This window comes from Nipponia nippon, unplaced genomic scaffold (genome assembly GCF_047370975.1).
Source record: "Nipponia nippon isolate SJK-2023a ecotype South Korea unplaced genomic scaffold, ASM4737097v1 scaffold_10, whole genome shotgun sequence".
Lineage (NCBI taxonomy): Eukaryota > Metazoa > Chordata > Aves > Pelecaniformes > Threskiornithidae > Nipponia > Nipponia nippon.
Window position 1 is genome coordinate 2,497,672 of NW_028262291.1, and position 25,179 is coordinate 2,522,850.

General features: G+C 45.6%; 1 protein-coding gene across 6 annotated transcripts; it reads left to right on the top strand.

The window, feature by feature from the left end:
- Positions 1-1,699: 1,699 nt before the first annotated feature.
- Positions 1,700-24,372, top strand: LOC104009483 (acyl-CoA (8-3)-desaturase). 6 transcript variants are annotated; one of them, XM_087742059.1, is made up of 16 exons: positions 1,700-5,262; positions 6,129-6,295; positions 10,247-10,461; positions 10,579-10,798; positions 11,569-11,856; positions 15,583-15,693; positions 15,982-16,179; positions 16,976-17,077; positions 17,248-17,376; positions 18,880-18,940; positions 19,065-19,141; positions 20,291-20,388; positions 20,740-20,836; positions 21,430-21,509; positions 21,930-22,055; positions 22,840-24,372. In XM_087742059.1, exons 6-16 carry the CDS (start codon positions 15,631-15,633, stop codon positions 22,889-22,891), a joined length of 1,083 nt encoding a protein of 360 aa, XP_087598185.1. In that variant the 5' UTR covers positions 1,700-5,262; positions 6,129-6,295; positions 10,247-10,461; positions 10,579-10,798; positions 11,569-11,856; positions 15,583-15,630; the 3' UTR covers positions 22,892-24,372. The 6 variants fall into 6 exon arrangements, with proteins under 6 accessions (XP_087598185.1, XP_087598193.1, XP_087598165.1 ...); XM_087742067.1 differs by lacking the exons at positions 10,247-10,461; positions 10,579-10,798; positions 11,569-11,856; XM_087742032.1 differs by lacking the exons at positions 1,700-5,262; positions 6,129-6,295; positions 10,247-10,461; positions 10,579-10,798; positions 11,569-11,856 and adding an exon at positions 12,679-12,993.
- Positions 24,373-25,179: the final 807 nt, after the last annotated feature.

The following is a 25,179-nucleotide window of genomic DNA, read 5'->3' on the forward strand; positions in this document are numbered from 1 at the left end:
GGCATCCCCTCCTCTCCTCTTTCTTATTTTCTTTTCCTCGGGATTTTGGCTCCTGCTTTAAAAAGCTTCTCCCCCCCGCCCCCCCACTTTCCTCCCTTTTACCCCCTTTCCCTCCCTTTTCCCCCCCTTTCCTCCCCTTTCCCCCCTTTCTTTCTTCCCCCTTTCTTTCTTCCCCCTTTCTTTCTTCCCCCTTTCTTTCTTCCCCCTTTCTTTCTCCCCCTTTCTCCCCTCTTTCTCCCCCCTTTTCCCCCTTTTCTCCTTTTCCCCCCTTCTTTTCCCCCCTTCTTTTCTTTCCCCTCTCTTTTCCCCACAATTTCACCTTACTTCTTAGTGGTGGGCTTAGGAGCAGATTTTGCTGTTCTGCCTGAAATTAGCACTGTTTTGCTCTATTTTGTCGTGCTGAATTACCGACTCAATGGCTGTCAGACTTACCAGTTTTCTTTCGGGGCCAGGAGAGCTGTTTGACAGCAGAGATCTCCTGCTCAGGGCGATGCTTGTATGAGCAGGTGGGACAGTGCCATCTTTTCTTTGCCGTGGGGCACTTCATAATAAAATAATCCCTGTCATTAGGTTATGCAAGGTGTTGTGGTGCAAGGGTAAAAACAATGGAAGAGCATTTTCACTGCTGTCTTTCTCATGTCTGAAGGTGTCTGCCCGCTCTCCAGGGCAAGGCAGTTGTGACCCAGAGATTTCCCGGTGATAAATATCTTTCCTTGTGACCATTTTGCATTAATAGGTGGAAGGCTTATAATCCTTTCTGTAGAGGCACTGGCTGATTCTGAGCAGATTTCTTATACAAACGTTTTAGGGTACAGACTGCACTCCCTAAGTTACAGCATTCTCTTGCATGATCAAATCTTAGGATTGGAGCAACACTGGCTTCCAGTAGCTCAGACCTTTATTTGTCTCGTCGTTCAATAGCACTGTGTTCCGACCTGGTCTGGAAAAGCAGGGGAAGCTCCCCACATGGTGAACCATCAAATGCTTTAATTCACAATGCTTATTTGCTCTCTAGCCCATTATCGTGTCTTGTTGCTGAAGGATAGCATAGGATAAGAGACCACCTCCATCAGCGAAAGTGAGATGTGCCACCCGTCCAGGGGCTGTTGTGCTTCTGTCCGGCCCCAGCCATAGTTTGGAGCAGGCACAGACAAGGGTGCTGTGTTTTTGCCTGCTGCCATTAGCCCGAAGCAGCTGACAACAGCGAATATCTGCAAAATTCTTGCTCCTCTCCTTTTCTCTACCCATGCTCCCTCCCTAGGCAATCGGAACGGAGACTGAAGTGAAAGAACGTGCATCATTTCTATACAGTGAGAATCACTTTGTGGTGCCTTTGTGCCAAGGCACACTACAGGTTTCCTCTGTTTCTGCCTGCTCTTATTGCTGTACAAGGACTTAAGCCTATTAAAGAGTCTTTTCCTGTGGTGTGGGGTGACGAAAGTCAGAAATGAAAGGAATGTTTTCCTAAGACTTGCTGGTTTTATTTAGTTTGGTTCAAAATAGACCTCTGACAAGGATAATAATAAATGTCAGCAAGACACTACATTAAGGTGGACCTGAAGCTCACTGCGTGTGATGCGGGAAGTTTACCATGACACTTTCTGTGCCGAGTTCTTTGAATTTCAGGATTTTAATCCTGTAGGCGTAGCGTGTTGGATGCTTTAACCCTTGTAATGCTAAGGGTGTTCCCTCTGTAGCCTGCCTTCCCCTTCTAACCACGCACCTGGAGGCTGCTGTCCTGGGGCTTTTACTGGGGCATCCAAGTGCCCCTATCCCCAGGGCCTTCCGCAGACGCAGTCCCATGAGTTTGTCTGTCTGTTATATCTGGTTTCTCCTAAAAACTGATTACCATGGGTAAGTGAATCATCCTTTCTCACCCTGTTTTTTTTACCCTTTGCCTTGTAGCTTTTCGTTTATAACTTTAGAGCCTGCCGGATAATACAGTAGATAAATAATTTACGTATGCAATAAATATTACTTGTAGGTTACCTGTGCATGGAGCATGCAATTCCTACACCTCATCAAGTGCGCTCCAGTCAGTGGTAACGTCACCTCAGGCAGGAGCAACCAGTAATGAGTTTAAGTGGGTTTTGATGAAAACTGTGAGTGTTGGAAAACTGCTGTGTGGACTCCCTGCTCCACTGGAGAGGATGGCCAGAAGAGGACAATTGTCTGGAAGACCCCATTGCTTCTGTTCCTGGGCTGGCCATCAAGAAGGCGGTTTTCCTTCTCTCTTTTTTTCTCTCTTTCTCTCCTTGTTTTGTTTGTGTTTTCTTTGGTTTGTTTTTATTTGTTTGGGGTTTTTGTTTTGGGTTGGGTTTTTTGGTTGTTTTTTCCCCCTCTAAAATAGCACTGAGGTCCATGTATGCCATAAATTGTGGATTCATCTAAAAAAAGAAAAATTGTGCATATAAGCCTGTCTTGGCTTTGTTTGTGCACCATCCTTTGCAAAATCATCCTATAAGAAAAATGGATCCATGCTGTTTTATAGGAAGAAACCTTGCCAGCAAATCATTTACCTGTTCAGTCTGGAGGGTTTGGGGCTTGGTGATGTGACATGTTGAGCAGCCCCATCGAGTGAGCGGCGCAGTAATGACTTCCATCCATCCCGAAGGGGAAGCGTATGTGAGACCACCTGATAGAAAGAGCATACAGGAATTCAGTGTTAAAGTTGTACTTAAAGAACTCCAAATGCAATGAAGGGAGAAATTATATCTAAAGAAACATAAACTCTTTGCGGCAGTGAAAGTCATGGACCCTTGTCATGAATATACATCCCTGCCTTTTTTTGTTTTCCCAGATCATCACTTCTCCACTTTTTGCATTCTGTAGATCTTTTTATAAGAAAGCACAGTCAAGGAAGGTGAATAGAAGGCGGTAGGGTAGATAACATGGCAGAATATGTTTAATTTAGGTGCAATTCTGAGACACCTCTGATTTATTTTTACTTTGATCCTGTTGCATGCTGTATCTGTTGATGCTCTGCTTTTCTGCTTGTAAATATAGTGTCATTTTGCTATGCATTATTTAAATTTTCAGCTCTGAAGCAAGGGCTTTGACTATGAAAGTCAGGCTCTTCTAAGCTTTGTTTGTTAAGAAGTAGTGTAGTACTGTCCCCACACCAGACCTTGGCTCATGTCAGTCATTGTGCTGGTCTGGTGGAGGAGATAGGAGAGAGCTGCTTTCAGCTCTGGGATTCCATGTGTAGGAGAAAATCGCAAGGGAAATCAGGCTGGCTGTCAAATCTGTATTGATTAGCTCTGCATGGCAATAAATTGCCGGTTTGATTTGTTATCCTCTAAAGATTTTCCAGTGAGAGGTCCACGTTTAGTGAATGTAAACTTCCGCACTATAGATCTTTCCCAGTCATCTTTGTGGAACGCCTACGCAGTGGTTCAGGGACTCCAAGCAGTCTGCAGACCTCAGTTTGAAAATCATTGCGCATAAAGGTCTATTATTGCTTTTCAGCCATAATTTATAGCATATCTATTGGATTATGTGAATTACTTCAACATGTCTACTTCTGGTAGCAGTTCAGAACACAGACCCAGCAGCATCTCTTGCTCTGTTGCTTCTGCAGAGTAAAATCGTGTACAACTGTGAATTGGTGAATCCTAAATGATTTTCCTGTTAACAGCAGCTGAAGATCTGGTTCTCTAGATTCAGTGACTGTGCCGAGAGGGACTGTGGCTCTGCTTTGAGTCAGGAGGTTGTACTGTAGCCCTCCAGAGGTCCTTTGCAACCTATTTTATTTTATAATTCTGTATAGAAGAAGATTGCAAAGCTAAGGAGCACAGAGATGTCTAAGAAGATGGAGAGGGCCACTGGGCAACGCAGAGAAAGGAATAAGAAAACATACTGCGATTGATTATCTTAGGGTGCGTTTCTTCAGGCTTCACTGATGACGTTTTACTGTTAGAAGGTAGGAGGGATCCACTACAAAGCCAGATTTTTTGAAAGGAGTTTAATTTGCAAATTCATGAAATATTTTTGCTTGTTCTGTGTCCAAAACTTGATTCAAAGCCATGACTTCTTTTGACTTGTAGAGATAAAGACACGTATTATTGGTAACTCACAGTATTATCTGATGGTCATAGTCCATCAGGTGACTGCTCCACAGAAGGAATGGAGTAGTGTTATTGAAATCAGTGGTTATTTTGTATACAAAAAGCTTTACCAGTCAGTCCGTGGAAGTTCATACTTCAGAGCTGATCACTTTAAGCAGTGGATAATCTATGCAGGGCTGGCTACATATGCAAACGCTGGGCTTGAATGGTGTATTTGCCTTGGCACGCTCTCCCCCCTGAGAAACGAACTGGTAAGGAGGTGGGTACATTTTGGAACGGGCTCTTGTACCAGTTAGATGGGCATGGAGGTAAAGTCTGCACACAGAACTCCTCAGTGGGTATTTCACATAGATAATTGTGTAATAACTTAACGACAACTCATTGAAAGGTGCCTATCAAAAAAACACCGGCGCTATCATCTTCTTGCCGCACAGCCTGTAATGCCGTCGAGGCTTTATGTGGCACTTGTTCTCGGTTTTGTTTGGCTCCTGGGGCACAAACCAGCCACGGCAATGAGAGGAGAACAGACTCTCTGCTGCGGCCAAGTAGGTGAAAGGCTGCATTTGTTGCATGGTGTAGCTTTAATGGCACAAAGAGGTTGTGTAAGGGACATAAAAGCCCTGAGTTTAATCGGGTAGTCATGGGGGGGGGAGAAAGGTGAGAAACACGACAGGAAAGAAAGCATGGGAAAGGGGATATAGAGAAGTGCAATGTGGAAGAGTTTTTGTAGGGAGCACACATAGAAGGGGTATGTCTGCTCTTCAGGGTAACGTAGCTAATGAGTAAGCAAAGGACATCTTGCTGAGTTAGTCTGGAATGGGGAAAAAGCAGGGCATATTGGTAGTTCAGGTATCTTTACACTGTGTCATGCATTGATTTGTTAATGTGAAAGAAATTGAGACCCTGAGGAAAGCGTTTTAAAAATGTAGGAGAAATCACAATTTTTGTGTTTGTCATCTCATCCTTTTACTGAGTTTTGTGTAGAAGTTGGTAAGATCAGATAAGATTCTCTTAATCTGCCTTTTAGAAAAGACTAGTGTCTCCATTAATACCTGGAGGATGATGTGGATAGCAGCACCCAGCCTGGCACCAGCACATGGAAATGCACTGCAGCTGCGCAGTAGTCCTCATGGATGCAGGGAAATCCTCCTTTTTCCCCAGTTTAAAAAGCATGGGATCCATCAGTGGCCACTTGGTAAGGCTGGACGGCTCCAGGGCAGGTGATGGGAAAAGGAGGCGGCAGGAGAGAGCAGTGAGGAAGGGGTGCATGGGGAGAACATGGAGCAGTTAGCTCCAATAGCTCTTTTGGTTTAGCTCCAATAAACGTTTTTAATTTAAAAACATTACCCCTTGTCCTATCCAATAGTGACAGGACAAGGGGTAATGGTTTTAATCTAAAAGAGGGTAGATTCAGAAATTTTTTACAATGAGGGTGGTGAAACACGGGCACAGGTTGCCCAGAGAGGTGGTAGATGCCCCATCCTTGGAAACATTCGAGGTCAGGTTGGACGCGGCTCTGAGCAACCTGATCTGGTTGTAGTGTCCCTGCCCATTGCAGGGGGGATGGACTAGATGTCCTCTGAAGGTCCCTTCCATCCTAAAGGATTCTATGATTCTATGTGAAGAGGAAAAAGGGGATGGGCTAAGGCAGAAAGTGGGAACTGAGGACATTGGGAGAAAAACAGAGCGAAGATCAGATTTAGCTGCATCTTTAGACTTAGCTACCTTCAGTTACTCTGCCAAGGAAAAATACACGTAAGGAGAGAAAGGACCCCAGGCTTTCCCTCCCTTTCACTAGAAGGAAAGGCTGAGGAGCTCTGAACTTGGGTTGAGATGGGTGAATAATATGTCCAACCACAGTGGGAAACAACGAAATGCCATCCTGACTGGGCTGGGGAAAGGGGTGCCAGAGCATGGAGCCTGAGGTGAGGGAACCCAACAGTTAGGTAGGGATGCTGTTGCAGCATCACTTTAATAACAACAAACATAAACTCCTCCATCCCTTAAGGGCAGACCCAAACTCTGCCTTCTTTCTGTCTCTGCCCTGAAACAAATTTCTAGTGCTTGAGAAGCAACCAGCTGATGGCTCTGAGAAGGAAACACCCTTGTCTGTCACCGTATAGAACAGATGGGTGCATGAAGGGTGATGTGGTTCTGCACCAAAGGAAGCTGATTGAAGCAGAAAGACACCCAAGACGCTGGAGTAATGAGCAGTAATTTTTCCAAAGGTAAGCAATAAGTACTGTGTATTTCACTGAGTGAAGACTGGATCCTGGGTTTGGGCTTTCAGGATGGAGTATTCTTCCCCTGAAGAAAGAAAAGTAATAATCAGTTCCATGAGGATGTCATGGCTCTTCAAAACAAGAAGAACCTGCACCTTATTTGAGCATCTCAAAACTTATGTGTACCCACAAGGAAAACTCCATTTCTCTCTTTCAAGAGCAGGGAAAGACCTTTTTCCTCATGTTAATATTTAAAAATGGGATTCCAGGCTACAATAAAATCTCTCAACCTCTTTTCTCTCTGGAGAGTAGCTTGGGAATAGTGCTTCCATTTTCAAATCCATTTAGGCATCTTAAACTATGCTGTTCTTAGGTCAATATGAAGCGTCCAAGAAGGTTGGCTTGTTAATAATACCGGTTTTGAGTGACAGTGCTCCCAGTTCAGAGTTTTAATGTCCCTTCCTAATACATCTGACGGCTCGTGTCTCCTCATTGCCTTTTGTTCTTCTGCCAGCCACCAAGAAAGTTTTTTAAGAGCAGATATTTATACAGCACTTCGTAAAACAGGGCTGTGACCAAGGCTTTTAGGTATCAAAATATGAAATGAAGAAATAATAATCAGAAAGGAGAGCGATAGTTTCATACCAAACTTAACAGTCTCCTACCACCTTTGGAGTCCTGCTGTCTCTCCATATCAGCCCTGGTAGAACCCTTTTATTGCCATCCAGGTCCTTGAGATTCCTTACTGGACAAAGCGTTGTTTGTGTAAATGTATTTGTTAACTTGGATGTTTAGTTACAGTTGCCTGAAGATTGGGGATGTGGGAGTTTCAGGGTGAAACACGGGTATAGAATACGCGGCGTTAAAGTGCAAGGAACCCCCCCGAAAGATTTCCACTGTTGATTAACGTGTTCTGAGGCTATCTGCAATTTTTAGGATACAAAAAGAAAAAATAAAGATCAGGAAATTACTTGCTCATGGAGTGGAAGTGCCCCTGTAGAGAGGAAATAGCAGAACCAATTGATATTTAGTCTAGGAAAGACCTGTAAGTCAAAACCCAATAAATAATTTCTAAGTCAAAACCAGACAAATTAAACTGTTGAGGCTCAAAATTTTAGTAATTAAGCAGAATATATGCTAAGAATATTAATGCATTATCTTCAAGGCAAGGCTACATGCTTTTCTGAAGCATGTTTTAATCAAATGCTGCTTACTGTGGTAAATAAGTTATTTTCTGTTCCTTATCATATAGAACATTAGACCACTAAACCCCCCTGACCTTTAAAAATCTGTGAAAAGGAAGAAACGTGAATGTCTTAGATCACTGTTCAATCTTGTTTATATTTCCATTGCATTTGAGTGTAACATTAATCAGAAAAATGTCTATTGAAAAACATAGTTTTCAATACAATTTTTTCTAGATATTCTGTATAGTATCGGTCATTTTGCTTCCTCCGCTCTGTTACATAGCTCATGATCATGTGCTGCTAGAGTTGGCTAATTAAGTTGATATATTTAAAAGGAAGACCAAATGCTATCAAAGATGTGTTTGATATTGTTTTTACTCCGACATATTCTAGCAGCTTGAGTTGGCGACACTTTTTCCAGTCATGGGACAGCGGCTGAGAGCTGACTAACTTGACAAGGCAACCAACCAAACAGAAATTCCCATTGTACTGCCATCGCTGGCATGAATTTCACATTCTGCAGTGGCTCTTGGGTTGGCCGTGTGGGATTATCAGGGTCAGGGCACAAACTGGCCTGGATGCCAAGGAAGCTGGGTACATAATCACGCTTGTTTAGTAGAGAAAGCAGCAGGCATTGCAAGTACCCATCAGGACAAGAATAAGGAAAGAAAGGCTCTGTTCTTAACCCTGCCTTGTCAGTATAATCTCATTTGTAGTAATTTGTAATGAAAAGCCCATCTTACTGATGTTTTCCTGTTATCATCAGATTCTTTCCTTTTCTCTTTGCTCAGATTTTGCTTTTGAATGTGAAAAACTCTCAACAATTACCGCCTTACTCCCTCAGATACTAATCTTAATTTACATCTTCTAGAGGACAAAAACTACGCTTACTTTTATCTCAGCAACCCCATCCCTGGCTGCTTTTTCTGGCAAGATGTAAACTCCTCCCAAATCACAATCTTCCTCTGGTAGTCCGCACTATAATATATGAATTCTTTCCCTCTGTCATGTATAATTTTTGTATCTAAATGTTAACAGTCAGTTGTTAGGACCGAGTACCAGAGCAAATACTCCATGCAGTTAATATGGAGCGAAGAAACAGCGTTTCTATGCAAAACCAAGAATTTATTGTTGGTATAAAGTGTTAGTGATCCAAACAAATAGTTCCAGGGACAATACTAACTCATTTAGTCCAAATTAATGAACTATCACAGCTCATTCCCAATAATGCAACAGTTGAATAAAGGAAATATTTCTAGTATCTACCCCTTTTTCTGGTCTTATGCTAATCCTTCCAATGCACCTGTGGATCCTCAGTCTGGTGCTGTGTTACAGTGAGCTGTCACGAGTTTCAAGCTCTTCCCTGCAAGGAGTAGGATGCTAAAAGTGGTGGTTTCCTCCTGCATTTGCTTCATCAGCGTGGCTGTTCTAATTGCACTGGTGACAGTCCACATTTTGTAAATCTTCACACCACAGTTCCCATGCACCCTGAATCTTAAGCTTTTCTTAGGCTGAACAAAAGCCAAGAACTGATTCTTCTTTTAGACTTCGCTATCTTAAACTGTTTTTCAGCATTTGTTAGCTTTCCTTTAAAATCTCCTATTTTCTATGGGTTCAGACCCCACCATCCATTATTCTAATTCATTTTCCCCTGCTTCAAGATGGTAAAATAAAGGCTGCCATCCTTTCAGGCCATCTCCTCTATTTCTCTGTATTACCGGTTTGGTCACCAGATGCCTGGGTACGGAGGGATCCCTCATCACCCAGGACACTGGGTATTTGAAAGTATGTTACAGCCAAATCATGGTAGAGACACAAGGAGTTTTAATATATTTTCTCTGACTTTTGGTGATCTCCAGTCATCTAGGCTGTTAAGAATGAATTGCAGCCAGATCAGAAGACTGGATCAAAGAGCATCTCTTATCTCCCCTCAGATTTTCAGTGACCCTTGGTAGCTGGGTCACAGCTAGGTGATGACAGTAAGGAGAATCATAGAATCATCAAGGTTGGAAAAGACCCTTAAGATCATCGAGTCCAACCGTTAACCTATCACTGCCAAGTCCATCACTATACCATGTCCTCGAGCACCACATCTAGCTGTTCTTTAAATCCCTCCAGGGATGAAGACTCAACCACTTCCCTGGGCAGCCTGTTCCAGTGCCTGACCACCCTCTCGGTGAAGAAGTTTATCCTACTATCCAACCTAAACCTCCCCTGGCGCAGCTTGAGGCTGTTTCCTCTCATCCTATCGCTTGTTACTAGGGAGAAGAGACCGACCCCCACCTCACTGCAACCTCCTTTCAGGCAGTTGTAGAGAGCAATAAGGTCTCCCCTCAGCCTCCTCTTCTCCAGACTAAACAACCCCAGCTCCCTCAGCCGCTCCTCATAAGACTTGTGCTCCAGACCCTTCACCAGCTTCATTGCCCTGCTCTGGCCACGCTCCAGCACCTCAGTGGCCTTCTTGTAGTGAGGGGCCCAACACTGAACACAGTACTCGAGGTGCGGCCTCACCAGTGCCCAGCACAGGGGCACCATCACCTCCCTGGTCCTGCTGGCCACACTATTCCTGATACAGGCCAGGATGCCATTGGCCCTCTTGGCCACCTGGGCACACTGCTGGCTCACGTTCAGGTGGCTGTCGACCAGCACCCCCAGGTCCTTTTCTGCCAGGCAGCTCTCCAGCCGCTCCTCCCCATGCCTGCAGCGTCGCATGGGGTTGTTGTGACCCAAGTGCAGGACTCGGCACTGAGCCTTGTTGAATCTCACCCAGTTGGCCCTGGCCCATCGATCCAGCCTGTCCAGGTCCCTCTGTAGGGCCTTCCTGCCCTCCGGCAGTTCAACACTTCCACCCAACTTGGTGTCATCTGCAAACGGTGTCATCTGCAAACTGACTGAAGGGAGAAATGGAGATCGGAGTAGCGGAGGCAAGCCAAGGAGTCAGAACACCAAAAAGAAGAAATGCTGTTGGAAGAGCAGAGTGGCCAGGTCTGGTTTTACGTAGTTAATTGTCTTCCACCAAAGACTGACTCTGCTAATGCCAACAGTCGCAGCGGGACGCAGGCTGCTGGTGAGTGTGTAATGGCAGCCGGTTTTCCCTTGCAGCCTTTATTACAGAGGTCTCATTCTTGCCTCTGTGAGACCCACTGAGATCCTGAGTATGGCAAGCACAGGAGAACCAACCACGGTTGGCAACTGGCAGCTTGTAGCAGGCCACGAAAACCTTCCCTGCTTGGAGTGGGATGATTACCTCTTATCTCGGGCTGAATCGTCTGAGGGGGAAAGAAACAGAGCTACAGATTTTATGTCAGGGGAAGCTTTGAAGGTAATTCCAAGGACTGTTGTATAGTTTGTCTGGGAAAATCTGTTAATAAGGCATTAACATCCCTTATAGCTTCTGGTCCTGCTCAAATCAGAGGAGGCACATGAGGGGGACAAGACTGCAGCTATCAAGCTCAGTGGTGCTTTTTGGCTATTGTTAAGATCCCTTAAAACAAGTTTCCAAAGGTTTAACTTCTGTAGGAAGATAGACTTTTTTTTTTTAATACGTGGTGTATAGGAAAAAGAAAACGGACCAGTGCCCCCCTGCCCCCGTATTCATGATGAAATTATCAAACTGAAATTATCAAACTGAAATTATCAACACAATTTAGGACAATTATTCTTTTGTGCAATAGATAATGAGAAAAAATAGACGTTGAAATAATGCATTAGCTGTGGCATTGCTAAAGGGAGGGAAAGAAAAGATGTTTGATCCAGTGTTTTGCAGGCATAGAATTCCGGGCTAGAAAGATGCACTGTCGCGATCAGGTGATGTTCAGAACATGAAGGGATGCAGTCTGGAGGGTTTCTATGGTTACGTTCAACTGGAATTGCTGTAACTAGGTCAGGTTGGAAGGTGTGAATGAAAACAAAGAAACTCGGAATTGGTAATGAGAGTGCAGAGAGAAGACGGTTGCTCCTAGGGAGAGCACGAAGGGAGCTGAATGTGGAACCAGGCGTTTTAATGTATGTTTGTAATGTATATGTATGAAGTCCCACGTAGATGGATCCGTCTGTTTTAGCATCATTTGCTCTTCTATCATTATTCTGTAGTCTATTGTATGAAGAATCATCTGCAGGTCACCATCAAGCAGCATCTTCTGCGGTAGACCTGGGGTGACACCTTTCCTCCCTCTGGCTGCGCATCCAGGCAGCAGCAGCCAAAATGGAGCCACAGGAACAGAAGAGGCCACGGATGCCGAAAGGGAGAGGCGGGACAGACGGAACAGCGGGAGAGATTTGCTGGAAAGGGGAAACAAAACCAAGGGCAGGGAAGATGAGGCATCCTCAGCCCAGAAGTGAGGAGAAACAGGTTGTAAAAGTGGTCTAAAAAGAAGCAAGGTGGGTGTGAACTGGGCTGCAGAGCCCACGCATGGTTCCTCTGTCGATGGCTTGGGTCCTTGGCCTTTTCTGCTTTCTCCAAATCCTCTCTCTGGTTCAGGATATAATTTTCCAGGCTGTGTCTTTACCTGGTGTATAACATTGCCCACCAAGCCTCTGTCCTTTCCCACCAGCAAGTCATCCAGGACCAGCCACTTGATATGTTGATCCCCTTCCCACTTTTCTTATCTCCTCAGTGCAGGACTCGGCGTTTGCTCATGCTGAACTACTTGATGTTCTTGTCAGCCTGCCCGTCTTTCTTCCTCTCCAGCATCTCAAGTGTTCCCCCCACTTTGCTACAATCAGAAAACCTATATAAAGGTGCATTTATCCCATTTCTGTGGTTGGAAGTGAAGGCACGTAAATAGGTTTGGCACCAGCACCGACACCTTTAGGAACACATCTTGTAACCGGCTACTTTTTGAGCAAGCCAAGATGATGAGATTTACGGAGTGCCCTCAAATATGTTCAAAATAATTTTGTCCTGTGCCTACGGCTGCGCCAATGGTTTAATTTATTTTAAATGGTGTAATTTATTGCAGCCTGGAGACGCCAGGCAGCTGCCCGCTGCGGGAGCCCGAAGGTTCCCCCCTCTTTCGCGGTTGCCCCGCCCGCACCTCGGGGCGCCGCAGCCCCGCACCGGCGCTGCCCGCCCGGCCACCGCGCGGCCCCCCCGAGGGGCGGGCGCAAGGCGAGCGGGGCCCAATGGGCGTGGGGGAATGGAGGGGGGGCGGGGCCTGAGGGAGCGGGCAGCCAATGGGAGGCGGGGCAGCGGGCCGGTTCTCACGGGGAAGGAGCGCGGAGGGGGGACTGGGGCGGGGCGGGTCCGGCCGGCGGGGGGCTGCGCTGAGCCGAGCCCAGCCCAGCCGAGCCGAGCCGAGCCCAGCCGAGCCCAGCCCAACCATGGAGGACCCCGAGGGCGGCCGGGCGCTTCGGCGCTTCACCTGGGAGGAGATCGGTCAGCGCAGCGGCCGGGGGCCGGCGCCGCAGGAGCGTTGGCTGGTGATCGAGAGGAAGGTGTACGACATCAGCCAGTTCTGCCGGAGGCACCCGGGAGGCTCCCGGGTCATCAGCCACTACGCCGGGCAGGACGCCACGGTGAGCGGCGGGGTGTCCGGCCCCGGCTCCTGCAGGGCAGCCCGCGGAGGGAGGCAGCGGGATGCTCGGGGCCGGGGCAGCCGGGGGCGCTGCGGGAGGCGGCGGGCGATGCTCGGCTGCGCGGAGCCCGGCTGCGGGGTGAGGGCGCCTGTGCAGAGCCGCCCGCCGGAGCCCGGGTCCTGGGTGGCTGTTCCGACAGGGAACGCTTCGGAAGCAATAACTAAAGTGTGCGCAAATAGGGTGTCCGTGACCGGCCGTAACTCTGGGGACAAACCCCGTAATTTTTGCACACATGCTGTAAATAAAAACACTCCCGTTGTTCTGCATGTCTAGCCACAGGCCAGCACTGAACAGAAACACCCCCGGTATTTATTGATAGCGACACTGGTGTGTGCACATAGGCTTATTTTTTGCTAGTATACAAATGCATTCAGCCTCCTCTAACTTTAAAAACCCAGCAGCGTGTTTCCAAGAGATGGCACTCGTGCAAAATATTACCGAGAGTCGTATTTCAGTCTTTTAAAAAAAAAAAAATCATTCATGTCTGAATGCCGACGACTATTGCAAAGCGGAGTAAATGTTGTTCGAATGGGCAGCAGGGTGTGGGGAAATTTTGGCAGTGTGTTTCCTTCGTCCGCTGGTGTCTTTCACGAAAGAAAATGCATTTCTCCAAATGTAAGTATTTAGCCCCAAGGGCAGGTATGGGATGTCGAAGCTACCTCTAAAGTGTTTTTGATGGACTGTGTTTCAGTCCGGTTTTGTCCCTGACCAGAAAGGATGGAACTTGAGATCTGGTGCTTTCCTTCACTTCATTGTATGCATATAATGTAAAGCCAAAGATAATACGTGAATTCGCACGTATTTCATGAGGTCAGGGTGCACACGTGCATTTTGGAAGCCCCGTTGGCGTTGTGTGGTCAGAAATGGGGTCGGTGACGGTGGCCAGCACGTAGGGCTCAACACAGTTAAATGGTCAGGCTGCAGCCAGCTGCATTCTTTAGGCTCTATCATCTGTGTCACCGCGGGGTGCGATTGAACTGCTGACGGCTGAGGAACCCAAGCCAAGTGAATTCCAATTTTTCCAATAGTTTTGTCCTGGAAATGAAAAGAATCAGGCTCCTCAAAACCAGGAAAAAAATGGAAAGTAAAGAAAGAACACTTTTTTTCGTTTGCTCAATGCCACTGGAGTGCTCTGATTTCTAGGAGGTGCAATCAGCGGCCCCTTCACCTCCTGTTAGGATTGCACTGCCAGGTTTTACAGCCTCCATGGAAAGGATTGGTCTAAACGTGTGGTACCATCCTCCTCTGATCTGCCCACATACTCCTCCCTACTTTTTTTTTCCCTCTTCCAATGAGAAAATGCAAATGTACATTCCCCTCTCCTCTTTTCCTCCTTTATCCACGTAAGCCTGAGCAGAGGGGATGCTACAGCTGAGGTACAACAGGGCTGACCCAGAGCTGGCAACATCAGCCGTTTTTTTAACCCCTTTCTTGACTAGAGATCTTTTAAAAGGATAATTTATTTTAAAAGCATGCAATCATGAGCTAGTAATTATAGTGCTGAACAGTGCCCGGTGCAGGAAGCTTCCACACCGATGCGCAGTGGGCAAATATTGTCTCAGAAAAGAAAAAGCATCCTTAGACTGAGGGAAGTTGTAAAGTACATGCTAATTTGGACACAGCGAGAGAAATATGCAAAAGGAGGTAAACGGGAGCTCTTTGGTAGGAGGTAGATGTCAAAATGCCATGTGTGCTCGGGGGATTTGTACTCTAAATATAGTGATAGTGTCTGTAGTGATAGCAATCACTAGCCATTTTTTCACCTGGCTCCCTGGTTGTCATGGAGATTGACATTGCATTTAAATGATAAAAGTAATTGATTTCCCTAACAGGGATCTTTTGAATGGTAAGGAGGAAAAAAAAGGCCTTTTCATGGGACTCTTCAGGAATGTGGAGGGGAACCAGGTGAGGAACAAGAGGCAGGTAGCAAGAAAACAAAACTTTTCTAGGAAAATGTGGCAGGGTGGGCATTGGAGATTGCCAAGGAAGCATGTTTGGAACAACGCAGGGCTTTTGAGAGGTTGGTATGGGTCACCAGAAGCTGCCATCACCTGTCTGTGTCCTGCTTGTCCCATTATTTTTCCCAGTTCAGCTAGCTGATTCAGTTTTTGTGCTAACACCTTGCCCTTCTCCCTAGTCAGACTTTCATTTCAGGATATGGGGCCTGAGAAAAAATAAGGTGGAAGCTAAAGACAAAATAGAGACAGGAGTATGTGGTTGAGATGATATATCTTAAGGTTCAACATGGTATCAGATTTTCAGATTCAGAAATAAGAGAGGAGTGAGCCTGTATTTTTTTGGTGACCTGCACTTAACAGCGACCAGATAGAAAATGATACAGAGAATTCAGCTTCAAATGATCATTTATGGTGTGAAGAAAGCAGTAAGATTTGTGGCAGTCAGATCTGGTTCAGCCAGCTCCATTAGTTGGGTTGCTTTCTGCTGAGTCCAGGATTTCATGAAACACATTTCTTTTGCTGCTACCTGAACGGTCATTTTTCTCATCCTGTTCCTATATCTGTATTTCAGGACCCTTTCATAGCATTTCATCTTGACAAGGCGCTAGTGAGAAAGTACATGAGCCCGCTCTTAATTGGGGAACTGGCACCAGATCAACCCAGCTTTGAGCCCAGCAAGAATGTAAGCATCTGAAAAACTTGGTATTTGGGTTGAAATTGTGCTATTTGACATCTCTTACTGGCAGCCAGAATTCCCTCTGCCTAAAATGATAGTGTCTCCTAGAATCACTGTGTTGGTCTGAAGCTTCCCCTTGACTTCATGTCATTATTATCTTAGTGAAGACTTGTCTCCAGGTGACCCTCAGCTTTTCCCCATTGCCACAGTAGCTCCTTGAGAGGGGAAACGGAGCTCCTCTGTGGGTTCCTGAGGCATTTTCAGACCAGCAGATCCTCTTGGGTCTTCCCACAGAAAAAGCTGGTAGAAGATTTCCGTGAACTCCGCGCAACCGTTGAGAAGATGGGACTTCTCAACCCCAACCGCACCTTTTTCATCCTGTATCTCTGTCACATCTTGGTGTTGGATGTTGCAGCCTGGCTCACCATCTGGTATTTTGGAGCATCCACAGTGCCTTTTCTCTTCTCTGCAGTGCTTCTAGGCACTGTCCAGGTAAGCAGCTAGGCAAAAAGAAGCCCCAGAAACACCAAAAGCCAGTCCTTGGAGACTTAGGTTCTCGTTGCCGTAAGCACAGGAGAAATCTTATCTTTGTGGACTTCCCAAAATTCTGCTTCTCCCTGGGTTCCACCGAAGGGGCAAAATCACAGTCCCATGACACGCTGCTTTGGTAGAGCAGGCTTTGCCCTGCTTTTTCCTTCCCGTAGTTCGTCAAAGCCCTCCTTATTCCCAGCCTCCTTCATACAATGAAAGCCATGCTACGCTTTTGTGGTCCCTTGTGCCAGAACTCCAAGGGACTGTGCAGGGGCCAAGCCACCATGTTCCCATGGGAACTTGCAGCGAGTTAGAGGAGAGGGCAGAGCAGCTCTCAAAGCCCTGGCTATTTCTCCTGTGGCCAGCTGATCCCCTTGGAATTACAAGTACTCGGAGGAGGCAGCAGCAAGCTGCTCCTTAAAGGAGACTTTGTTGCCGATTTCAGTACAGTTTTGTAAGAGAATAAATGCTGTTTCTGAGCTCCATGACTTTTTTTTTTTTCTCATGATTTTTCTCCTTCCTCATGAAAACAACTATCTGGGACCAAAAGTCGTTAGGCAAAGTCTGGACTGCACTGGTATACAGTAAAAGAGAAGTGTTTGGATTGGGTCTTAGTAGTGGAAATGCTCTCGCTATCCAGGGGTATGGTGCAAGGAACGTGGGAGTGGGAGGAGAGAAAGCCCTTTTCCGATGCAGAGACTTGACTCTTCTTTTTCCCCAGCAGCACTTGTTTGTTTTTTTTTTTTTTTAATTCCAGGCCCAGGCTGGCTGGCTCCAACACGATTTTGGACACCTTTCAGTCTTTAGCAAGTCCAGATGGAACCACTGGGTGCACAAGTTCGTGATCGGCCATCTGAAGGTGGGCATTCAGTGCTGAGAGGGACTGCTAGAGTCTTGCCTGGGATGCTCTGCAGTCAAAACCAATCTCGGTGTAAGAAGAAAGCAAATGCAAGGAACTACTGGGGAGGGAGGACTAAGGGCAGAAGATACAACTTCTTTACGGCACTCTCTTCTCATCCCTTCCTGCAGGGAGCACCAGCCAGCTGGTGGAATCACCTCCACTTCCAACACCACGCTAAACCCAACTGCTTCCGAAAGGACCCTGACGTTAACATGCACCCCTTATTTTTTGCTTTGGGAAAAACGCTCTCTGTAGAGGTGAGACCTGGTGAAGGCTGGGAGGTTACAGCATTAGGATTCAAATTTGGAAAGCTGCAGAGAGCTTGGAGACTAGTGACCAGCTGGTTTGGTCAATGAGCTGTCTCAGTATTTCGGAAATGTGGAGAAGGTGCAGCTTGGCATTAATGGCCTTTGAAAAACAAGAAGAAAAAAGATCCTCATGCATCACTAGCTTCCATATACTTAATGTTGCAACTGGGTTTTTTATGTTTTTTACCCTAATACAATCTTGCTATGGGTTGAAATTTTCCGAATTTATTCTGAAGGTTTAAAAAAAACCCACCAAAACTGCTTCTGTAACATGAGGAGTGCATCCAGAAAACAGTTTGAGTTGACCTGCTATTTTATATAGTGCTACTTTGCCTTCCGCTAATCCCTAACATTCTTTAGTAATACTTCAGTGCTTCTGAGATTTTTCTGTTCTTAAAATTTCAATAGAAGTTATTTTTGCTATATTTTAAAATAAGGATGAAATCTTTATCTCAAGTACAAGTTCATATTTCTCTGATGAGAGACTTGCAGCTGTACGAAGATCAGATTGCAAGCTGTTCTCTTTACCGAGATCAGCTTTGACAAATTGTAGCGTTTTGGGAAATGAAGCAGCGGATGACAAGCAAAGACTGTCTGGAACTTTACAGTCGCTGATCAAAGAAGCTGTTTCAGTGGCCTCAGTCTGACAGCGGCTGTCAGACCAGGTCCCATCTGGCATCCAACTTTATTTCTGGTACAACTCTGGAATTAATTGAATGGCTTTGGCATTTGCCGGTCCTTTAAAAAAAATAGTTACATAAATTCGTAGTGTCACCTGGCTTAAATGCTCTGGTTTGCATGGAAATTAAGGGAGGGCTGCTGTTCAGAATTGGTTTGTACATGTGCAGGGATATAACGGAGCTCCTCAAGGAAGTCAGTGACGTGATCTGCTATGTTTATACAGTGAAAACTGAAAAATTAGCGGTCTCAGAGGGAGGATAATCTATTCACCCCTGTTCCTGTGGACACACATTAATGTCTAGATGCTCATTTCTCTGCTTTGGAGACTAATTGCAAGTAGGTGGGAGTTCTACACACTGTCATCGTGCTGTTAATAGTATCATAGCTTTTTCTTTTTTTCTGAAGCTCTGTATTAGCAGCAAACTGTTCTCAGTGCCTCCTGTGGTTTTTGGTTTAAGTGTTGTTAGGCAACTGTGCCCTCTGTAGGGAAAGAGCTTCCAGTGCACTTTGCTGTCTGTGGTGCAAGGGACTACCCAGCCTTTTGTGCATCCAAGGCAGGGATGAAAACTTATCATCATAGCAGTCATAGGCTGAAGTTCCAGGGGATGATGAAGCCAATGGCATGGTGGATGCTGGCACGGTTTGACAGGCCATCTCTTTCAAAGGTTAGGAGGCATCTGAGTATGCATTTCTTTGAAAGCATAGGTAGGAGTGTATGCACAGGTGTCTTTAGCTGTCTTCACGGCCTGCGTAATTTGCTTATTTTAACAGCTTGGTGTACAAAAGAAGAAATTCATGCCTTATAACCACCAGCACAAGTACTTCTTCATCAGTGAGTAACCCTACCCTTTTGCAGTTATATGGACAGCACTCACTCAACCCCTTCCTTTTCCAGTCCACCTCACTGGGACAAAAGGGCACGGTTAATGTCTCTGCAATCTGTTTCTCCTCTCTAGTTGGTCCCCCAGCTCTCGTGCCTCTTTACTTCCAGTGGTACATATTCTACTTTGTGATACAGCGGAAACAGTGGGTGGTAAGTCAGCTCCACTTTGCCAATGGTGACTTCTTGTTTTACGGATTCATTTCAGTGCAAGAAATTACTGGGAGGAACTCTGAGCTGTGTATCTCTGTGGCAAGGGGTGGGAAATAATCTGGGAAATGATGTTTGCTGGGCGAGAGAGGGTACCTTCCACACAGCCCTCTCCGCTGTAAAAGATCCATTCACAGACGGGTAACAAAAGATGTTTTCTGATGTTCTGGCTCGGTCTGGGCTGTGTGGGTGTCTGGAAGCATTCCTTCTTCTGCAGAGTTGATGTTCCTACAGAACTTGTCCTTCAGGTAGCATGAGAGTGTAGTTTAAGGTAGAAGTGGTCGTTTCGACCACTCTGTTTTCCCAAACCAATACAATAAAAACTTATGGGCACAGAAAAAGGGGAAAAGTAGCAGAAATCGGGGGGGGGGGGGGGGGGGGTTGAGGGGGATTCAGTGCACCTCCATGTTGCAAAATGATACATTAAAAATCAAGTAGCTTTCAGGTAGCCTAAAACTGAATCCTCACAGTTCAGTGTGAAGTGGAATAGGGGATGTGTAGTAGACTTTCAGAGTTGTTAGGAAGACAGTTTTTTACGGGAAATTCTAGGACTTTGAGGCATAGCATGATTTTTAGAGACTTTAGGAAAAAAATGCAGAAAAAAAGATGTGTCCTCTCTGAGATGTGGGGGTTAGAGGCAAGGCGTCTTGCTGTTTTATTCTTGCCTGGGAGGTGGGACAGTCAGGAGAAAATGAACATGAGGGAAATAAGAGATTGCAAGAAATGTGAAGAGGAACAAAAAAGAATGAGATGGAGGTAAACCCGAGCTCTTTATTCTTTTAATTAGCTCGGTTTTTGGTTTTCTCACTGCCTGCTTTCTCTTTAGATCCAGAGGGAAATGTCATGCTTTGGAGCATGTCCTCTAGTGTTTCCTCTGTGCTGGGCTCATAAGACCAAGATAATTCCCCAGCGCAGGAATGGCTGGGGAGTGGCTGTGTGTCTGACTGCTTTGTGATGGGGCTGGGGAGGAAAAATCTCTGGTAGATGATATTATGGAAGGCTTTAAAGGGAGCGCCATGTAGAGTGGATAGTAAATTCAGAAGCTAGTAATTCTTCCTCTTAATGAAGTTTTATCTGTTCCCTGTACTACAGGACCTGGCCTGGATGCTGACCTTCTACATCCGATTCTTTCTCACCTACTTGCCTTTACTGGGGGTGAAGGGTATCCTGGGGCTTCATCTGTTAGTCAGGTATCATTCAACTTATAATTCCTCCATTTTCTTTACCCAGTTCCTATTGATCCTTCATGTCAGCTTTTCTTCAGCCTCCTGGTTGTCTTTCTCGTCAGCTCCCTATTCTTCTGTCTCCTTGTGCCTTTCAGCAAGACAGAGGTTGTTGTCTGTCAAGCATGTGTCTTTAGAAGGTAGAAAGTGTCTGTGTAGAAGGTAGAAGGTGTGTGTAGGTCTGACCAGATGATTGGGTTTCCTGGTGTTCATTTTGTCAAGCAATGACTGGCTTGTATGTGTACGGGTGTTTGGTACTGGCTTGTTATGGCACAGGTGCGAGATCAGTAATGGTTTTGTGTGTGTTCGTACGCACAGGTTTATAGAGAGTAACTGGTTTGTCTGGATTACACAAATGAATCACATCCCGATGCACATCGATTATGATAAGAATGTGGACTGGTTCTCTACGCAGGTAAGACCTTCGTTCCAGAGACCTGTGACTTTGAAGGTGAGAAGTTCTAGTTCTGGGTATGCAATGCCCAAGAGAGCTGATCACAGAAGTGATGGGAACTGAGAGAGGAAAACAGAAGCAGCTTGTCCTCACTGTGTGAAGGGAGGGATTAGTGCAAAGAAAGAAGGTGCAGAAGTGGGATGGAGGCTTCAAATGCTGAGCACAGATGCTTTAAGGAAAATAATTAGAGGTGCTACAATCCTCTTCAGATAGCTTTCTGTGTATGAAGGATGGAGATCTCTTGTGTGCTCTGTCTTATTTTAGTTCTGAAGTCATTATGCAGTTTTTTAAGTGAGGGAGGTGAAAGTCATGGTTCTTATGGTTTATCTCACTGGGGAAGTCAAGTCTGTTCTCCTAAATTATGTCCCTAGCAATCGTATATCGTAGCATGGCCATCTCGTGTTGACTGGAGATGATAGCTCTTGGAGCTGCTGTATTCAGCCAGAAGGCATGTGGTGATAAGGAACTTGTTCCTGCTTACTGTTGTGTTTGGCACATGTGAGAGAAGGGGTGTTCCTAGAACAAGACTTAAAAGTTACTGTTTTTTCTCTCAGCTCCAGGCAACCTGTAACGTGCATCAGTCCTTATTCAATGACTGGTTTAGTGGACATCTGAACTTCCAAATCGAGCACCAGTGAGTTGAAGCGTGGGCTGGGGATGTGAGGGAATTTCAAGGAGTGCTAGTTACACTGGGTCTGAAGAGCCTACAAGGTCCCTGTCTCTCTATCAGCTAATACAAGAACAAAAGATAATGTGGGTAAATTTTGTGCTCTTTATATGAGGATGGAATGGGAACTCCAAGAAACTTTTGGGAGCACCGGTAAGCACCAACACCACTTCAGATGCGAGTAGCATGGCACACGACTGGGAATTACCAGCCTTCTGGTTTGTATAGATACTGACTGAAGTGACATGAGAGGGACCAGCACAGAGCACTAATGGCTATGGGTACAAGGGGAGGTTGAGGCACTCCCAGGCTTAGGCACAGAAGAGGGGCAGGAATTCTGTGGGGTGATGATGGATGCCATTGAATCACCATATTCTTTTTCCACAGCCTTTTTCCTACAATGCCTCGACACAACTACTGGAAGGTGGCCCCTTTGGTGAAGTCCCTGTGTGCCAAACATGGTATTGAGTACCAGTGCAAGCCATTGCTCACCGCCTTTGCAGACATAGTGCAGTACGTATCAACCCGCTGCATTCCTTAAGTGAAGGGTTTTCCAATATTATGGAGTCAACAAGCCAGGGACGTGGGAAGGGGAGGGGCAGCCAGCTTGGATCACTGAAGTTCTGTGAATAGCTGTAGATAGTATAGATGAAATGAAAGGGATTGGAAAACTTCAGCCATGGCGCCGGTTTCAGTAGCAGCAGACAGAAGGTGTCAGTAGGAACGCCCCAATGGAGAGCTCCTTTTCTTCAGCTCTGAAGAGTCAGAGGTCAGTAGGATGCCAGGTCTGGCGCCTCTGTCTCCGAGTATGCTCCAGGGAAAGAAGTGTTTTCATAAAGATGAGTTTGAACTGTCATTCATTCTTTCTTTTTTCTTCCTTTCTTCCCCTCCTTGCCCCCAGATATTTCTTATTCCGTTGAAAAGTCATGTGGCTCTCTTCTGCCATGCTTGCTCCTTTTGTTTTCATTCTGATTATGTTGTTTGCTTTAGCCTTCCAGTCTTTGTCTGACGTAGCCCCAGTGGTTTGGTTCTTCATCATCTTTCCAAGGAGCTGTAGTCTACATTGCCTTGCCTCTGAAGATCTCTGAGCAACCTGATCTAGTTAAAGATGTCCCTGCTCATTGCAGGAGTGTTGGACTAGATGACCTTTAAAGGTCCCATCCAACCCAAACCATTCTATGATTCTGTGATCTCCTTTGCTTAATCTGTAGACGGGAATTATTCCCACAAGGCTCAGTTCCCTGGACGCTGTATTTCGTTACCTTGTTTCTGAGGAAATGTGGTTCTCTTTTGGCAGCTCTTTGAAAGATTCAGGGGAGCTCTGGCTTGATGCGTATCTACATAAATAAGCAGCAGTGGATCCTTACAGAGGGATTTCCCACCCTTGTTGCCTCCTGTGGTGGTCACCATGAAGATACTGCACAGAGGAGAGAGAGAGCTGGCTAAGCCAGAGATGGGGAGGTGGCGCAGCTTAATTCCACTGATGAATGTGATTAATATGATTTTTTAAAAGATGTGTTCTTAATTCTTCTTGTGCTTCTTTCATTCCTCTTCTCTGGTGCTGAGTTACAGGGAAAAGCTCTGTGGAGGAGGTTATGTTCCACCAAGCTGGAGGCAGCTTTGGGACTGGGAACAGATTCCTTTCTGTCTGCTGATACTTCATTTGCTGAGTATATAGGAGGGAAGTCTCTTATCTAACATAGGCTTTTGTGAAGTGGCTCTCATTGTGAAGGTAGTAACAAAGTTGAGACAGTATGAAATCAAAGAACACGGAGTTAGTAAAATGTGGCAGCAATAAGGAATCATGTAGGTACAGTATTTTCAAATACCTCTATGTAATTAACAGTGGCAATAGAAGTGCCCAAACCAAGGGGCGGTGGGCAGCACGTGAGAGCCCAAACCAATTTGTATGTATATGGGTGAGGCGGAGAAGGTGCAGGCAGCAGTTCTGTAGGAATAAGCATGAGCAAAAAGATGTAATTAGAGTCCTAACTGAGGTAGAGAAACAGGAAAGTGGAGGTTATTCCCCAGTCATGTAGATGTGAGAGCTCAGCATGCCATATTCTGTGGGAATGCTGCTGCCCTCCATGTCTCTTCTGTCGTGAAGGCCTCTGAGGTATTTGCCCATTTGTAACCTCCCATGGAGTCTCTGCAAGTGGTTTCCACAGTGCCATACTTCTGTGAACCCGTTACTGAAAGTGAGAAGAGACAGAAATATGGCATGTCCATACTCGGGATCCCTGCAAGGGTGACTAAGGAAGCAAAAGAGTAATCGGTCTGTGGTCACCTGAAGCTTCACTCTTTTTTGAACCTCTGAACTGATGAGTGATTTAAGTGGAGAGAGCTCATGACTTCTGGCCCGTGGAGCATGAGGTGTTCCTGTCTGAGCTGCAGACAAATGTGATGAACCTGTAAAAGTGTTAGGGGCTGGGGTACTGTTTAAATACATTTAACTTTTCAATCGGCAGAAGTCAGCAGGCTGCACACCCATAGGCACACATCAGTACTATGTGATTTATTGGAATGGGAATTATGTGATTTATTAGAATGTGAATTAGCCTTACTGCATTTCCTCCTACATCAACATTAGAGATGCCAAACCAGGACACAGCACCTGGTGTAGCACTAATGAAGATGGCCCCATCACCCTGTTACCTCAGTGACAGGTGGCTTAGGCTCCAGAGGGGACGGGTTGATTTTGAGGAAGATATGGTGCTTTTTCTGACCCAAAAGGAGGGAGGGAATGGAAGAAATGCATCTTCCCAGGCCAAGAGTGTTGTTAAGCACTGAATAAAATTGTAATGGAAATAATAAAATAATCATTAAATCATTGGTATCTATTGATAAAGACCATAAAGCAAAGGGGCCTTAGTTACTCTTTTATCTTGGTTTTTCCTGCTCTATTTCTTTCCCTCTTACTATTAGAACTGTTGATGGAGGAAAGTCTAATAATAAAATGCCTTATCTTACCAATTATTGCTGTCATCAGAGTAAAATATGTCTGTGCAAGAGTTTTCACTCCTTAAAATGTAGAACAAATGCCTGTCCGCAGCTGCAGAGAGACAACTGTCATAAACCTTAGCATTTGTATTTCGGAGGAAGGGAATCAGCCTGTATGAAGTATGCAGTATAAACAATTAACCAAAATTAATCCTACCAAAACAAAACTATACACCAGTTCTTCCTCCAGGAGGAGGAGGAAAGGAAAAAAAGATCGACCCCTGACTTTTGGTGGTTGCATTACTTTATATGTAGGAAGGTACTCATGTTTGATGAAATCAAGAGCTGTAGTGCAGGGACTTAAATTCAACAGGCAATCAGCTCTCAGATGAAACTTCAGTGGCACTGCCAAAAGTTCCCTCTGACCTTGGAGTGTTGACCCTAAGCTACAAAGGCCCAGAAGTCTTGTTGTGCTAGTCAGGAGGGCTGTGTAACATCTCAGCTCCGTAAGGAGCTCCAATCCCCAGGCTGGGCTCTTTATACATACAGAGAAAGCTGGACAAGTGGGGGGCTGCCTAAGCTAGGCAAGAGAAAACACTGAAGACAACGAAGTCTTCAAAAATCCTCTAGAGGCATTCCATCTCCCTAACTCAAGTTTCACAACTCTGAATTTTGTCTATTGGCTAAAACCACGCAG

Coding starts and splice junctions, on each gene's coding strand:
- LOC104009483 (XM_087742032.1), top strand. CDS start 12,799: ATGGAGGACCCCGAGGGCGGCCGGGCGCTTCGGCGCTTCACCTGGGAG. Junction 18,941..19,064: donor GCACAAGTACTTCTTCATCA/GTGAGTAACCCT, acceptor TCTCCTCTCTAG/TTGGTCCCCCAGCTCTCGTG. Junction 22,056..22,839: donor GCCTTTGCAGACATAGTGCA/GTACGTATCAAC, acceptor CTCTTTTGGCAG/CTCTTTGAAAGATTCAGGGG.